The sequence below is a fragment of the Molothrus ater genome, chromosome 26 (assembly GCF_012460135.2).
Source record: "Molothrus ater isolate BHLD 08-10-18 breed brown headed cowbird chromosome 26, BPBGC_Mater_1.1, whole genome shotgun sequence".
NCBI classification, from domain to species: Eukaryota; Metazoa; Chordata; class Aves; order Passeriformes; family Icteridae; genus Molothrus; species Molothrus ater.
Genome location: NC_050503.2, coordinates 5,864,652 through 5,879,591, shown reverse-complemented (window position 1 = coordinate 5,879,591; position 14,940 = coordinate 5,864,652). Strand labels below are relative to the sequence as shown.

The following is a 14,940-nucleotide window of genomic DNA, read 5'->3' as shown; positions in this document are numbered from 1 at the left end:
GCGCCCGGCGCGGGGCATGCTGGGACGGGGGCTCCAAAATGGACAACCACAGGGATGCGCCAGGTACGGCCCGGCCCGGGCGGCTCCCGCCGCTCCCGGCTCTGCCCCGGCCCTCCCGGGGCTCTGTCCCGCTCCTCCCGCCTCGCTGCCATCCCCCGGCTCGGCCCCACCGCCCCCGGAGCTCCGGGAGCCGGGGCTGGGGGTGTGCGCCCGGGGTGGGGGTGTGCCGGCAGAGTCGGGGGCTGGTGGAAGCCCCCCCGTTAAATTCGCTCCTTTTATCCTGCAGCGGAGCCGAGCCGGGAGTTCGGGATGGATCCCCGCGTTCGTTCCCGGCTCGTTTTCCCCTAGGGAAGCCGGGCCGCTGGTTCGGGATGGCTCCTCTGTTAATTTTCCCACAGGAAAACCGAGCCTGTGGTCCGGAGTGGTCTCCCCGTTATTTTTCCTCCTCTTTTCCATCAGGGAAACAGAGCCGGTAGTTCGGAGAGGCCCCACTGATGATTTTCCCTCTCCTTTTCCCACAGGAAACCCAGCTGTTCGTTCCCTCTCTCTTTTCCCGTAGGAAAGCTGAGCTGGTGGTTCGTGGAGACCCCACTGTTGGTTTTTTCTCTTTTTTTTTCTCCTATAGGGAAGCTATGTTTGGGATGATCCCACAGTTTATTCCTTCCCTTTTCCCACAGGGAGAGCAAGCCTTCTTTTGGGATGATGTCCGTGTTAATCTCCCCTCTTTTCCCGGAAGAAATACGAGCCTGGATTCGGGATGGTTTCCCCATTAATTCCCCCCCTTTCCCCCACAGGGAACGCGACCCTCGGTTCAGGATGGCTCCGGTTAAATCCCACCTTTTTCCTTCAGGAAAGGTGCCATCCCTTGGTTTGGGATGGTCCCTGATCATTCTCCCCTTTTTCCACAGGGAAGACCAGCCTTGGTTTGGGATGGTCTCCTTATTAATTCCCACCCTTTCCCTCAGGGAATGTGCCCCTCATTCCGGACAGTTCCCGTGCTAATTCCCACCTTTTTCCTCGGGGAATATGCCCCATATTCCTGGACCTTTCCCGAGTTAATTCCCACCCTCTTCCCTCAGGGAAGGCGAGCCGGTGGTTCGGCGTGTCCCAGTCCAAGTCGGCCAAGACGAGCGTGAACATCCTGCAGCAGGAGGAGCTGATTGCCCAGAAAAAGCGGGAGATCGAGGCCCGGCTGGAGCAGCAGGCGCGGCAGAACTCCCTCAGCATCCCGCAGCTCCCGCTGCTCGGAGAGTACGTGCGGATCCCGGGAATCCGCCCGCCGGAAATGAATGGAGGGCGTGGGAAGGGGAGCTGAGGGGGGAAAATCCCAGCTTTGGCGGGGCAAGGAAGGAAAATCCTAATTTTAATGGAGCAGAAGGAGGAAAATCACAGTTTTGGTGGATTAGGGAGTAAAAACCCCAGTTTTGGCGGAGCAATGAAGGATAATCCCAATTTTGGTCGAACAGAGGGAGGAAAATCCCAGTTTTAATGGAGGAGGAAGGAGATATGGGGTGCTTTTGGGAATTCATTGGTAGGTGAGGAGAATTACCAATTCCAGGAGTTTTTCCTGTCCCCAATCCCGCATGGGAAGGGCAGGGAGGCTCCCAAATTCCAGCTCCTGTTTTCCTGTCCCCGCTCAGCGACGACGGCTCCGAGAGCGAGGCCTCCGTGTCCAACAAGTTTGTGAACGATGGGAGCTTCCTGCAGCAATTCCTGAAGCTCCAGAGGGAAAAATCCAATGCTGGTAGGTCCTTCCTTTCCCAAGCCAAACCTGGGACTCCCAGGAGCTCTGTTCCCTTCATTCTCCTCTCAGAAACTGCCCCAAATCCCCCCAAAAATTCTGGGAATGCCCCAGCTCCAAACCTGGGGAAGAAGCAGCTGAGGCAGACCTGGAGCCTCTCCCAACCCAAACCCAGGATTCCCAGGAGGAATTTCCCTTCCTTCTCTCCTCATAAAATGCCCTAAATCCCCCTAACAATTCCAGGAATACCCCAGCCCGACCCCCAGGATTCCCAGGAATAATTTCCTTTGGTTTCCTCCGCAGAAAAATCCCCCCAACAACTCCAGGGATGCCCCAGCCCCAAACCCCAGAAAGAAACAGCCAAAGCAGGCCCTGAGCCGATGCTCCAGGCTCGGGGCCTTTCCCACCCCAAACCCAGAACTCCCAATAATAATAATAATAATTTCCCTTTGTTTTGTGCCCAGAAAGTGCCCCGAATGCCCCCAACAGCGCCGGGAGCGCCCCGGCCCCGCAGGCCGGGAAGAAGCAGCCGGGGCTGCTGGGGAAGCGGCCGGGGCAGGCCCTGAGCCGGATGCTGCAGGCCCGGAGCCTCTCCCAGCCCAGAGCCAGCCCCGTGCTCAGCCGCCTCAGCGTCTTCCAGGGCCCCGACGAGGACGAGGAGGAGGACTACGAGCAGTGGCTGGAGATCAAAGGTCAGTGGCAGCTCCTGCTCAGGGCTGGAGATGGGAGTGCCCAGCCTGGGACAGGGGTGCAGTGGGAGCAGGATTCCCTCAGTTCCCCTGGGGAGTGGGACGGGGTTCAGATCCTGGGACAGGGATCAGGGAGGGCCAGGATTCCCTCAGTTCCCCTGGGGAATGGCACGGGGTTCAGATCCTGGGACAGGGATCAGTTTGGGATAGGATTCCCTCAGGCCCAGTGGGAAGCTGGGTGAATTTATCCTGGGACAGGGATCAGGGAGGGCCAGGATTCCCTCCTGGGACAGAGGATCAGTTTGGGACACGATTCCCTCAAATTCTGATTTGCACCTGTGGAATGTTGTGCCGAGTGCTGGGCTCTCCAGGAAATCCTGATTCTTATCCTTAAAATGGGATTTTAGGGGGTTTAAGTGCTGGAAAATGAGGAATTAGTTTGGGAACATGCAGTGAAAATCTGTGTGTGTGAATAGGAGGCCTCCAGCACGGAATTGTGCCCAGGTAAAATCCAAAATCCAGGTAAAAAGTCTCATCTTCAGTTCCTGAATGCCTGGAAAGACAAAGATGTGGCAGGAATTATCCCGGGTTTTATTGGGATAATCCAGGGCAGGAAGGCCCGAGGCAGATTTGCCTCAGAATGGGAATTTCACGGGTGGGGTTTAATGGATAAAAGGAGCTCAGCGAGTCACACTCGGTTTTGTGGCTTCATTTACCCATCCCCAAACTCCCACGGAGCCCTTTCTGCTGGGATTTGTACCAGCATAATCCTGGGAATTCGGGATTTGAGCGTGAAATGTGCTGGGAAGAATGCAGAGAGCTGAGGTGGGTTTGCCTTCATTGCGGGATTTTGGGGCTGATCCCATTGGATCGGTGTGGCTTCCCAAAATTCCCAAAATTCCCGGGTTTATTCCCACTCCGTGATCCCTGTGGGAATGCCTGGGCACAGAAGCCAAACTCCAGGGGTTTTGGAGCTGCTGCTGCTCCAGCCACACAGTTCTGGGAATGCTCTGGGAATGGCACCTGGAATCTGGATTGAAAGCGAATTCCTGCTCTTTCCCTGCTGGGATTTGTAGAGAACGAATCCAGAGGGAGCCAACTCTGGCACAGTTAAAGCTGGGATGAACTGGGTGCAATTGGGATGGGCTGCTGGATTCCCAACCCCTGGAATGGCCAAGGAAAGTGGGAGAAGGGAAGGCTCCAGGGAAACCTTGGAGCTGCTTCCAGAGCCTAAAGGGGCTCCAGGAGAGCTGGGGAGGGGTTTGGGACAAGGGGTGGAGGGACAGGAGCCAGGTAATGGATGTGGGATTTGGGATGGGAATCCCAGGACACAGGGAATGGATTTAAACTGAGAAAGGGGATTTTGGGTGGGATTTTGGGAAGGAATTCCTGGCTGGAACAGGCTGGAATTCCCAGAGAAGCTGTGAAAGTGCCCAAGGAAACCCTAGGGTAGCAGAACGAGCGGGAGCGAGATGAGCTTTAACCTCCCCCCACCCCAAACTTTAGATCTTCCCCGTAGGAACCCCCGGGGGAGCTCAGGCAATCGGGAGCTTTGCTGTGAACGCCTCTCTCCAGCTGTTCCATCCTCTCTCCCCGTCCGGCCGTGTGTCTGCTCCGTGGCTCCCGGCAGTAACCCCCTGTTCCCGCCCTGGGGCAGCTGAACCCCAAGTACTGACAGCCTCCTTAAAGTTTTGCCCCCAGAGGACGCGGAGACGCGGCAGGTGGTGGAAAAGCTGGCCAGGTTCGTGGCTGAGGGCGGCCCCGAGCTCGAGAAGGTCGCCATGGAGGACTACAAGGACAACCCTGCCTTCTCGTGAGTCTGGGAAGGGCTTTGTCCCCTGGGAATGCTGAACCTGGGGGGAAAGGGGGCTACAAGGACAGTCCTGCCTTCTCGTGAGTCTGGGAAGGGCTTCGTGTCCTGGGAATGCTGAATATGGGGGGAAAGGGGGCCACAAGGACAGTCCTGCCTTTTCTCATGGGTCTGGGAAGGGTTCTATCCCCAGGGAATGCTGAATACGGGGGGAAAGGGGACTACAAGGACAACCCTGCCTTCTCGTGAGTCTGGGAAGGGCTTCGTGCTCAGGGAATGCTGAACCTGGGGGGAAAGGGGGCTACAAGGACAGTCCTGCCTTTTCTCGTGAGTCTGGGAAGGGCTTCGTGCCCAGGGAATGCTGAACCTGGGGGGAAAGGGGGCTACAAGGACAGTCCTGCCTTTTCTCGTGAGTCTGGGAAGGGCTTTGTCCCAAGGAAATGCTGCATCTGGGGGGGAAAGGGCAGCAAAGGGACCAAAAGGACAGTCTTGCTTTCTCGTGAGTCTGGGAAGGGTTCTATCCCCAGGAAATGCTGAATATGGGGGGAAAGGGGGCTACAAGGACAGTCCTGCCTTCTCGTGAGTCTGGGAAGGGCTTTGTCCCCAGGAAATGCTGAACCTGGGGGGAAAGGGCAGGAAAGGGGGGCTGAGAGTTGTTCCCTGTGAGAGGGAGGAAGTTTGGGTTTGGTGATCTTCCTTGAGGGGGGAGAGGTTTGGGATTTGAGGGAGAAAATGTTTGGATTTGAGGGGGAAAATTTTGGATTCGTTGTTCTTCCCAGAGGGGAGAAAATGTTTGGGTTTCTTCTTCTTCCTGTGAGGGGAGAAAATTTGGAATCTGAGGGGAGAAAATGTTTGGATTTGAAGGGTGGAAATGTTTGGATTTGATGGGTGGAAGAGTTTTCTAATCCCAGCACTGGTGGGCAGAGGATTCCTCCTTAATTTCCCTTCAATCAACAAAAATTTGGATGCAAATCCTTGGATCAAAACTCCAGAATCTAATTCCATGGTTTAGGTGCATTCTGAGTAATTCTTCCATTTTTCCACATGGGAGTTGGAGCTGTTACCATCCCAGAATATCAATATTTGGATAATTATTCCTCTTTCTTTTCCCTCTTTTTCCCAGGTTTTTGCATGATAAGAACAGCAGAGAATTCCTTTACTACAGGAAGAAAGTGGCAGAAATAAGGAAAGAAAATCAAAATTCCCAGGCAGCCTCTTCCCAAAAAGGTAATTCCCACTAAAATCTGGGGAATGGCAACAGCACAGGGAGATTTGGGATTGATTTGGGACTGGGGTGGAAATTTGGCTGCCTGGAAAGAAAATTCCCAGCTGGAAGGAGAATCAAATCCTTGTGCCAAAAATGTGGATTCCCAAAATATTCCGGGGATTTTGAATGGGATTTTCTTTGCTGTTGTCAAAAATATTCCAAAATAATTTTTCCAGCACTGAAAACTTAGGAAAAGGGGATTTTTTTTCCCCTCATTTTTTTTGTTGGATTTGATTGGAGTGTCCACCCTTTTCCAGGTGAGATTTGGGATTTTCCATAGGGAATTTCCCCTGAAACAGCCTCCAGGGGGTGCAGTGAGAGGGGGATTAAGTGGGTTTATAGGGAATTTGGAATTTTCCAAAGGATTTCCTTTTGTTCCTGGGAAATTCAGGGACAAAATCTTGAAATATGGATAATCCTGGGTGGTGCAATCCTATGGAGAAATGCCTGGCACAAGGGAAAAATACAAAATTTTTAATTAGGGTTAATTCCAGGTGCTGTAATCCTATGGAAAAGTGCCTGATAGAGGGGAAAAGGACAAAATCTTTAATGAGGTTTAATTCCAAGTGGTTTAATCCTACAGAAAAGTGCCTGGCTCATGGAAAATTTGGGATTTGGGAGCCCTTACCTCTCTTCTCTCCCATCCCTGCTCCCCCAGGTCAGGCCCAAGCTGGAGCTTTTGTGCTTTCAGCCGTTCCTCTGTGCCGATTCTCCCACTTTAAACCCTTTAAACATTTGGCCCAGCTGTGCCCCTGGGGCCCTTAGGCCGGGCTAGGCCCCATCCCTGCTCCCCAAGCTTGGGTCTAAGCTGGAGCCTTTGTGCTTTGATTGTACCAATTTCCCCACTTTAAACCTGGCTCTTGACATAACTGCGCTCTTGGGATCCTGAGGTTCTGTCCCTGCTCCCAAACTTGGGTTTAAGCTGAAGTTTTTGTGCCACTCAGCCCTTCCTTTGTCCCAGTTCTCCCCCTTCAAACCCGGCTTTAGGCCTCACTGGGATCCCCAGGCCCCACCCCTGCACCTTAAACTCAGATTTAAACTGATATTTTACGCTTTTTAACTGTTCCTTTGTACCAATTCTCCTCCTTTAAACCCGACTTTAGGCCTCTCTGGGGTCCTTAGGCCGGGTTAGGCTGGGCTGGGGTGAGCTGGGCCCAGGACTAATCCCTGCCTAAAGTTTCCCCCCCAGCCGACCGGGAGACGCGGAACTCGGCCGAGAAGCTGGCGCAGTTCGTGGCTGCGGGGGGGCCCGAGGTGGAGGCCATTGCCCTGCAGAACAACCGGGAGAACCCAGCCTTCAGGTGGGCAGCGCTGCGGGGCCGGGGCTCCATTTCCGGGGGACGCTGGGGAAATCCCGCGGGGAAACCCCGGAATTCTGGGGAAATCCCGCGGGGAAACCCCGGGAATTCTGGGGAAATCCCGCGGGGAAACCCCGGGAATTCTGGGGAAATCCCGCGGGGAAACCCTTAGGGGAATTCTGGGGAAATCCCGCGGGGAAATCCTTAGGGGAATTCTTGGGAAATCCCGCAGGGAAATCCTTAGGGGAATTCTTGGGAAATCCCGCGGGGAAATCCTTAGGGGAATTCTGGGGAAATCCCGCGGGGAAACCCCAGGAATTCTGGGGAAATCCCGCGGGGAAATCCCGGGAATTCTTAGGAAATCCCGCGGGGAAACCCTTAGGGGAATTCTGGGGAAATCCCGCGGGGAAACCCTGGGAATTCTGGGGAAATCCCACGGGGAAACCCCGGGAATTCTGGGGAAATCCTGTGGGGAAATCCTTAGGGGAATTCTTAGGAAATCCCATGGGGAAATCCTTAGGGGAATTCTTAGGAAATCCCGTGGGGAAACCCTTAGGGGAATTCTTAGGAAATCCCGTGGGGAAACCCTTAGGGGAATTCTTAGGAAATCCCGTGGGGAAACCCTTAGGGGAATTCTTAGGAAATCCCGTGGGGAAATCCTGGGAATTCTTAGGAAATCCCGTGGGGAAATCCCGGGAATTCTTAGGAAATCCCGTGGGGAAATCCTGGGAATTCTTAGGAAATCCCATGGGGAAATCCTTAGGGGAATTCTTAGGAAATCCCGTGGGGAAATCCTTAGGGAAATTCTTGGGAAATCCCGTGGGGAAATCCTGGGAATTCTTGGGAAATCCCATGGGGAAATCCTTAGGGGAATTCTTAGGTTGATGTTTTGGAGCGGTGAGAATTGGGGTGCTCAAGGTTTGGGGTGCAGAGGAATCAGCGCGTTCCTGATTTTTGGGGCCGTTTCTCCTTTATGGGGTTGTGTTCCCTGATGCCGGTGGAAGCTGCACTGGCCTCAGGAATACATGGGATGGTGCTGGAGAGCTGGGAATGCTCTGGGAATTGCAGGAGGGAAAAATGCGGCGCTGGATCCCAGCCCTGGAGAGCTGGGAATGCTGTGGGTACTGCAGGAAGGAAAATTCCTGAGGAAACTCTGCTGGATCCCAGCCTAGGAGAGGTTGGAATGCTCTGGGAATGTTCTGGGCGTTCCAGGCAGGAAAATTCCACTGCTGGATTCCAGCCCTGGAGAGCTGGGAATGCTCTGGGAATGTTCTGGGCATTCCAGGAAGGAAAAGTCCATGGCTGGATCCCAGCCCCGGAGAGCTGGGAACTGCAGGAAGGAAAATTCCTGAGGAAACTCTGCTGGATCCCAGCCCCGGGGAGCTGGGGATGATCTGGGAAAGTTCTGGGAATGCTGCGACCATTCCAGGCAGGAATTCCACGGCTGGATTGCAGCCCTGAGTGGGGCTGGAGAGTGGGGAATGCCCTGGGAATGCTGTGACCATTCCAGGCAGGCATTCCCAGCTGGATTGCAGCTCTGAGTGGGGCTGGGAGTCGGGAATGCCCCGGGAATGCCCCAGGAATGCCTTGGGAATGCTGTGACCATTGCAGCAGGATTTCCACGGCTGGATTGCAGCTCTGAGTGGGGCTGGGAGCCGGGAATGCCCCGGGAATGCCCCGGGAATGCTGTGACCATTCCAGGCAGGCGTTCCCAGCTGGATTGCAGCTCTGAGTGGGGCTGGGAGTCGGGAATGCCCCGGGAATGCCCCGGGAATGCCCCGGGAATGCCCCGGGAATGCCCCAGGAATGCTGTGACCATTGCAGCAGGAATTCCACGGCTGGATTGCAGCCCTGAGTGGGGCCGGAGAGCCGGGAATGCCCCGGGAATGCCCCGGGAATGCCCCGGGAATGCCCCGGGAATGCTGTGACCATTCCAGGCAGGCATTCCCAGCTGGATTGCAGCCCTGAGTGGGGCTGGGAGTCGGGAATGCCCCGGGAATGCCCCGGGAATGCCCCGGGAATGCTGTGACCATCCCAGCAGGCGTTCCCAGCTGCTCCCGTTGCTGTTTGCAGGTTCCTGTACGAGCCCCACAGCAAAGGGCACCGCTACTACCGCCAGAAGCTGGAGGAGTTCCGCAGGGCCCGGGCTGCCCCCGGGGGCTCCCCCTTTCCCGGGAATTCCCCCTTTCCCGCAGAATCCGGCCTCAAACGGAAAAGCAGCCCCGAGGCTTCTCCCTCCCCCGTGTGCTTCCCCCCTCTCCCCGTTCCCGTCCCGCCGCCTCTGGCTCTTCCCGTCCCCTCTCCCGTTGTTCCCGCTGCTCTTCCCGTTCCTTCGGCCTCTCCTGCCCCCTCCTCATCCTCCACCTCCCCTCCGGAGCAGCTGGCCCCCAATTCCGCCCCAATCCCGAATCCAGCCGTGACCCCAAGCCCAGCTGCGATCCCAAATCCTGCCACGACCCCAAACCCATCCGTGGCCCCAAGCCCCGCTCCGGGCAGCACCAAAAAGAAGAGGAAGAGCCGGTGGGGGCCGGAGGAGGAGAAGGTGGAATTGCCCCTCCCGCAGCTGGTGCAGCAGCTGGATTCTCCCTCTCCCCTCTCAGGTGAGTGGGATTGGGTTTTCCTGGGAATTCTGTGGCTCCAGAGTCGTTTTTTATTTCCTGAGATGGGCATGGATCAAGTTTTCTGCTGTCAATCCGATTTTTTCCCTGTGGTTTTATTTTCCCTTTCAGTCTGTGGGAATTAAAAACCGAATTCCTTTTTTCTTTCTTTTCTTTTCCCATCCTTTTATTCCCTTTCATTCCCTCACTGAGATTTTTCCCATCTCCCAGGTTTTTCCAAAGGTTTTTCCCTGTTTTTTTCCTGCAGTTCAGGACCTGAAGGGTCTGGGGTACGAGAAGGGCAAACCCGTGGGGCTGGTGGGAGTCACGGAGCTCTCGGAGGCCCAGAAGAAGCAGCTGAAGGAGCAGCAGGAGGTGAATCCCAAAAATCCTCCCTGAATCCCCTCCCGTGGGAATAACAAAGGTTTTCCATCATGGAATCCCTGGGAGCGGCGTGGGGCTGGAATCAGCAGGAATACCAGAGGGTCTGGGAATGAGGACCTTTCCAGCCCTAAAATCCCAAATCCCAAAGGAGCTTCTCTGGGGCTGAATCCCATTTTTCCTGGGACAAATCCCATTTTTCCATGATTCCCAGATGCAGCAGATGATCACGAAGCGCAGGCGCGGTTCTCCTGCCCTTTGGGGCTGAGATTTGGGGTTCTTTATGGTTTGGAGCCATTTTGTCTGGAAGGGGCTGTGCTCCGCTGGGATTCCTGGGCTGAGCCCCGTTTCTCCCAGAGCAAACCCCGTTCTCCCGGCTCCCAGATGCAGCAGATGTATGACATGATCATGAAGCACAAGCGGGCGATGCAGGAGATGCAGCTGCTGTGGGAGCGGGCGCTGCAGCAGCACCAGCACGGCTACGACAGCGACGAGGAGGTGGACAGCGAGCTGGGCACGTGGGAGCACCGCCTGCGCCGCATGGAGATGGACAAGACCCGCGGTGGGTGGCAGTTCCACAGGGAATTCCAGAGGGAATTCCATCCCTAGGGAGATGGACAAGACCCGCGGTGGGTGGGATTGAGCATTCCAGAGGGGGAATTCCATCCCTATCCTGCTGCGTTGGGAGCTGCAGGGACCATCCCATCCCATCCCATCCCATCCTCGTGGATTGGGTCCCTCCTGGGGCGCTCCACAAAATCCCAAGGGATGCTCCGTGGTTTTTCAGAGATCTCGCTGTGCGTTCCTGGGAGGTTTGGTGCTCCAGAATCCTCCTGGAATCCAGATGTCCCTGGAATCCCAAGGGATTCTCCAGGAGGGTTGTTCTCTCCACGGTTTTCCAGAGTGGGGTTCTCGCTGTGCATTCCTGGGAGGTTTTGTGCTCCAGAATCCCCCTGGAATCCGTGGGATGCTGCACGGATCCCAAGGGATTCTCCATGGATTCTGAGCCTGGGGATCTCCCGCGTGCCTGGGATGCTCCAGGGATCCCAGGGGGTTTTCCATGAGCTCGGTGTTGTCCTGCTTCTGCAGAGTGGGCGGAGCAGCTGACCCAGATGGGCCGAGGGAAGCATTTCATCGGGGATTTCCTCCCGCCCGACGAGCTGGAAAAGTTCATGGAGACCTTCAAGGCACTCAAGGTGAGGATTCCTGGGATTCTGGGAATGCTCCGGACTCATCCCGCAGCTGGGAATTCCTCCAGCTCTCCTTGCTCCAGCCATTCCTGCAGGGGAAAACAGGGATCACGTTCCCACTGTTAGCACGGAAATGGGGCAATATTTGGGAAAAATTCCTTCCCTGGGAGGGAATGGGGTGGAATTCCCAAAGGATCCGCGGCTGCTCCATCCCTGGAAGTGTCCAAGGAATGTTGGGAGCATCCTGGGATCATGGGAAGTGTCCCTGCCCACGGGACTGGGTGGGCTTTAAGGTCCCTTTCCACTCTGGAATTCCACAATTTGGGATTTTTCTGGAATTCCAGACAAACCTCCCACTCGGTTCCTCTTTGGGATCAGTGGTATCAAGCTGGGAAAAAATGGGAATTTTGGGAATGGTGCAAGCCCTGGAATTGCTGGAAGCTGTCTCATCCCTGTTTTCCAGCACGGGGCCTGACATTCCCTGGGATTCAGCCTTGGGAAAGAACCGGATCCGAGGCTGGATCCGAGGAACAGCCTGGAATTCCGGAGCGGTTGTTGGAATCCCGGGAAATCCTGGCGGTTCTTTCCCAAAATCCCAGCGTAGAGCTGCTTTTCCCGTGATCCATGGATTATAAAATCCCTTATTTCCTGGCTTTTCCCCCGCAGGAGGGCCGGGAGCCGGATTATTCCGAGTACAAGGAGTTCAAGCTGACGGTGGAAAACATCGGATACCAAATGCTGATGAAAATGGGATGGAAGGAAGGAGAGGGACTGGGATCCGATGGGCAGGGAATTAAAAACCCTGTCAGCAAGTGAGTGTTCCCGTGGGTTATTCCTTCCTTTTTTCCTGGGAATTCCCGCTGGAATCGCAGCCCAGCTGGGATTTCTCACCTGAGCATGGAAAATTCAGCCTGGGAAAAAATTCCTGATTTTTTTTTTGGGAGGATTTTCTCCTGGATTTGTGGCTGTAGCCAGAATTGTCTGAACCCCCAAATCTTGAATTTCCAACCCAAACTTCCGTAGGGAAGTGCAGCTCTAAGAATTCCTGTCTGCACCTCCCCGCTCCCAGGATTAAATCCTTAAAATCGGAAATTCCTGGGAATATTTGCTCTCCTTGGAGTCATAAAATCATGGAAATATTTTTAAAAAATTATGGAAGACACATCCAGGGGAGGATATTCCAGCCAGGATCAGAACTTTGTGTGATCCTACGAGTCTTGGTTTCATTCCATGCCCAGAAGTGTTGGGATCTGGTCCCACTCTGGGTATTCCAAAGGTTTTCTTGAGGTGGATCAGCTTCTGCCCAAATTCCCAGGGAATCTGGAATAGGAAACCAAGCCCTGCTTCCATCCCAATTCCCAGGGAGTTTGGAATAGGAAACCAAGCCCTGCTTCCATCCCAATTCCCAGGGAGTTTGGAATAGGAAACCAACCCCTGCTTCCATCCCAATTCCCAGGGAGTTTGGAATAGGAAACCAGTCCCTGCTTCCATCCCAGTTCCCAGGGAGTTTGGAATAGGAAACCAGTCCCTGCTTCCATCCCAATTCCCAGGGAGTTTGGAATAGGAAACCAGTCCCTGCTTCCATTCAGCTCCATTCACGCCCGGGGGATCAGGGAAGGAGGTCCAGGAAGGTCCCGGGGCGCCGTTCCCCTGGGATTTCCCAGGCAGGGGCTCTGAGCCGCGCCGTTCCCGGTTTCCCGCAGGGGCACCACGACCATGGACGGGGCAGGATTTGGGATCGAGCGCCCGGCAGAGCTGACCAAGGAGGACGACGAGTACGAGGCCTTCCGCAAGCGCATGATGCTGGCCTACCGCTTCCGGCCTAACCCGCTGGTACGGGATAACGGGAACGGGATAACGGGAATGGGATAACGGGAATGGGATAACGGGAATGGGATAACGGGAATGGGATCAATGCTGGCCTACCGCTTCCGGCCCAATCCCTTGGTACGGGATAACGGGATAACGGGATAACGGGAATGGGATAACGGGAATGGGGTCAATGCTGGCCTACCGCTTCCGGCCTAACCCGCTGGTACGGGATAACGGGATAACGGGATAACGGGAATGGGATAACGGGAATGGGATCATGGGGTCAATGCTGGCCTACCGCTTCCGGCCCAATCCCTTGGTACGGGATAACGGGAATGGGATAACGGGAATGGGGTCAATGCTGGCCTACCGCTTCCGGCCCAATCCCTTGGTACGGGATAACGGGAATGGGATCATGGGATAACGGGAATGGGAATGGGGTCAATGCTGGCGTGCCGCTTCTGGCCTAACCCGCTGGTCCGGGATTGAATTGGGATCGTGGGAATAGGGATGGGATGGAGCCAGAGATGAGGGACGGATCCCCCGGAGTGGGAGTGCCCCAGACCCAGGCAGGCACAGGGACAAATCCCCGGAATCTCTGGTGCAGCTCTGGGAATGCCGGGAGCTGGGAAATTCCTCCTGGATGGAACTCCTCTCCTCACCCTGAACCAAATCATCCTCCCAGCATTCCCTGGCTGCAGGATTCTCCTTCCCGATTTTTTTCCATTCAAATCCCAGTTTTATTCCCAGCTTTATCCCAGTTAAACCCCTGCCAAGGGAAGCTTCTCCACGAATCCCATGATTCCTTTGGAATTACATTTTCTAGGAGGCAAAACCAAGCTTGGAGTTTCCCTTTTCCCTTTCCAGCCAAAAGCTGCCTTTAATTTTGGGGAAAAAAGCCTGGAAAATGTCTCATTCCAGTGGCTTTCCCAGAGGATCCAGATGCTGATTTTTGGGATAAAATCCCCAATCCTGATGATTTTTTCCATTGTTTGTTTTTTTCTCCCTACAGAACAACCCACGGCGACCTTACTACTGAGGAGGGCTTTTCCCAACAGCTTTCCTGGGAATTCTCATCCCAAACTTCATTGTCCATCTCTTTTCTCCCGATATTATCCGGCTTTTTTTGGAATCACAGCTCCTCCTTCCCCCATGGAAAAGCTTCCCAGGCTTTTTTTGGGGACGCAGGGAGGGTTTGGAGCAGCCCCAAAAATCCCCCAGGGGACTCCAATTCCAAGGAGTCTGGGATTTTTGGGAATGGCAAATCTTGTGCTGCTCCAGGAGGGGGGGGGGATTTTATTCCTTGATTTTTATCTTGGAATCCCAAATCCAAGAGATTTTGGGGAATTTGGGGAACCAGTGCCTCCAGTTTTGCCTCTGGGTGGGCGGATCTGGCCTGGATCCGTTGGGAATTCCAGGATTTGATGGATCCGGGGGGGGGGGTTTATTCCCTTCCCAGGGATTTTGCCAACACCTCCTGTGCTTTGGGATGACGGAGACCCAAAATTCCAAAGCCACACTTTGGAAAAATCCAACAAAATTCCAGCACCACAACTTTGGAAAAACCCAGTTGGATTTCGTTGTCCTAAAATGGAAAAAAACAAAAACCTCTGGAAATACAAATTTTCTTCATGGAGTCTGTAAATAAAATCAAACTTGTTTGTTCCTTAGGTTTAATCCTTGGAATTTTTTGGGAAGAGAGGGATTTTTTCTTAGGGTGGGAGGCTGCCCTGGAGTTTGGTGTTTCAAGAATTTTCAGGGGGAAAAAGTTTGATTCCGTTCGTTTTTGGGGATACCGGATGTGATTCTTTGCTAATTTTGTTAATTATGGAGTCGAGGGCTTTGCTTTTAATTAAAACCATTTCAGGACGAGGCGGGGGGATGGGGTTATCCAGGGAAAATCCAAAATCTGGGAGCCTGGAGCCCCAGGATCCCTGTCTGTCCCTCCGTGCCCCCTGTCCTTCCTCCCAGGACCTCTCCTGGATCCCAGTCCCATTCCCAATCCCAATCCTTCCCTGGATCCCATTCCCAGATCCCATTCCTGATCCCAGTCCTTCTCTGGATCCCACTCCTGATCCCATTCCCATTCCCTGTCCCTCCCTGGATCCCATTCCCGGATCCCATTCCCAGATCCCATTCCTGGATCCCATTCCTG

The 14,940-nt window shown here is 54.5% G+C and overlaps 1 protein-coding gene across 2 annotated transcripts; it reads left to right on the top strand.

Moving 5' to 3' along the window:
- Window positions 1-21: 21 nt before the first annotated feature.
- On the top strand, window positions 22-14,455 carry SUGP1 (SURP and G-patch domain containing 1). 2 transcript variants are annotated; one of them, XM_036399571.1, is made up of 14 exons: window positions 22-63; window positions 1,080-1,251; window positions 1,641-1,744; window positions 2,206-2,433; window positions 4,132-4,243; window positions 5,364-5,467; window positions 6,685-6,808; window positions 8,879-9,405; window positions 9,671-9,777; window positions 10,168-10,345; window positions 10,873-10,979; window positions 11,640-11,785; window positions 12,677-12,806; window positions 13,798-14,455. In XM_036399571.1, the coding sequence occupies exons 1-14, from the start codon at window positions 39-41 to the stop codon at window positions 13,822-13,824; spliced, it is 2,091 nt and encodes a 696-aa protein (XP_036255464.1). In that variant the 5' UTR covers window positions 22-38; the 3' UTR covers window positions 13,825-14,455. The 2 variants fall into 2 exon arrangements, with proteins under 2 accessions (XP_036255464.1, XP_036255462.1); XM_036399569.1 differs by having other exon boundaries at window positions 4,120-4,243.
- Window positions 14,456-14,940: the final 485 nt, after the last annotated feature.

Excerpts from the sequence above, each read along its gene's own strand:
- SUGP1 (XM_036399569.1), top strand. The coding sequence starts at position 39 with ATGGACAACCACAGGGATGCGCCAG. Across the intron at positions 1,745-2,205 it reads GAGGGAAAAATCCAATGCTG|AAAGTGCCCCGAATGCCCCC; the intron begins GTAGGTCCTTCC and ends TTTTGTGCCCAG. Across the intron at positions 11,786-12,676 it reads ATTAAAAACCCTGTCAGCAA|GGGCACCACGACCATGGACG; the intron begins GTGAGTGTTCCC and ends GGTTTCCCGCAG.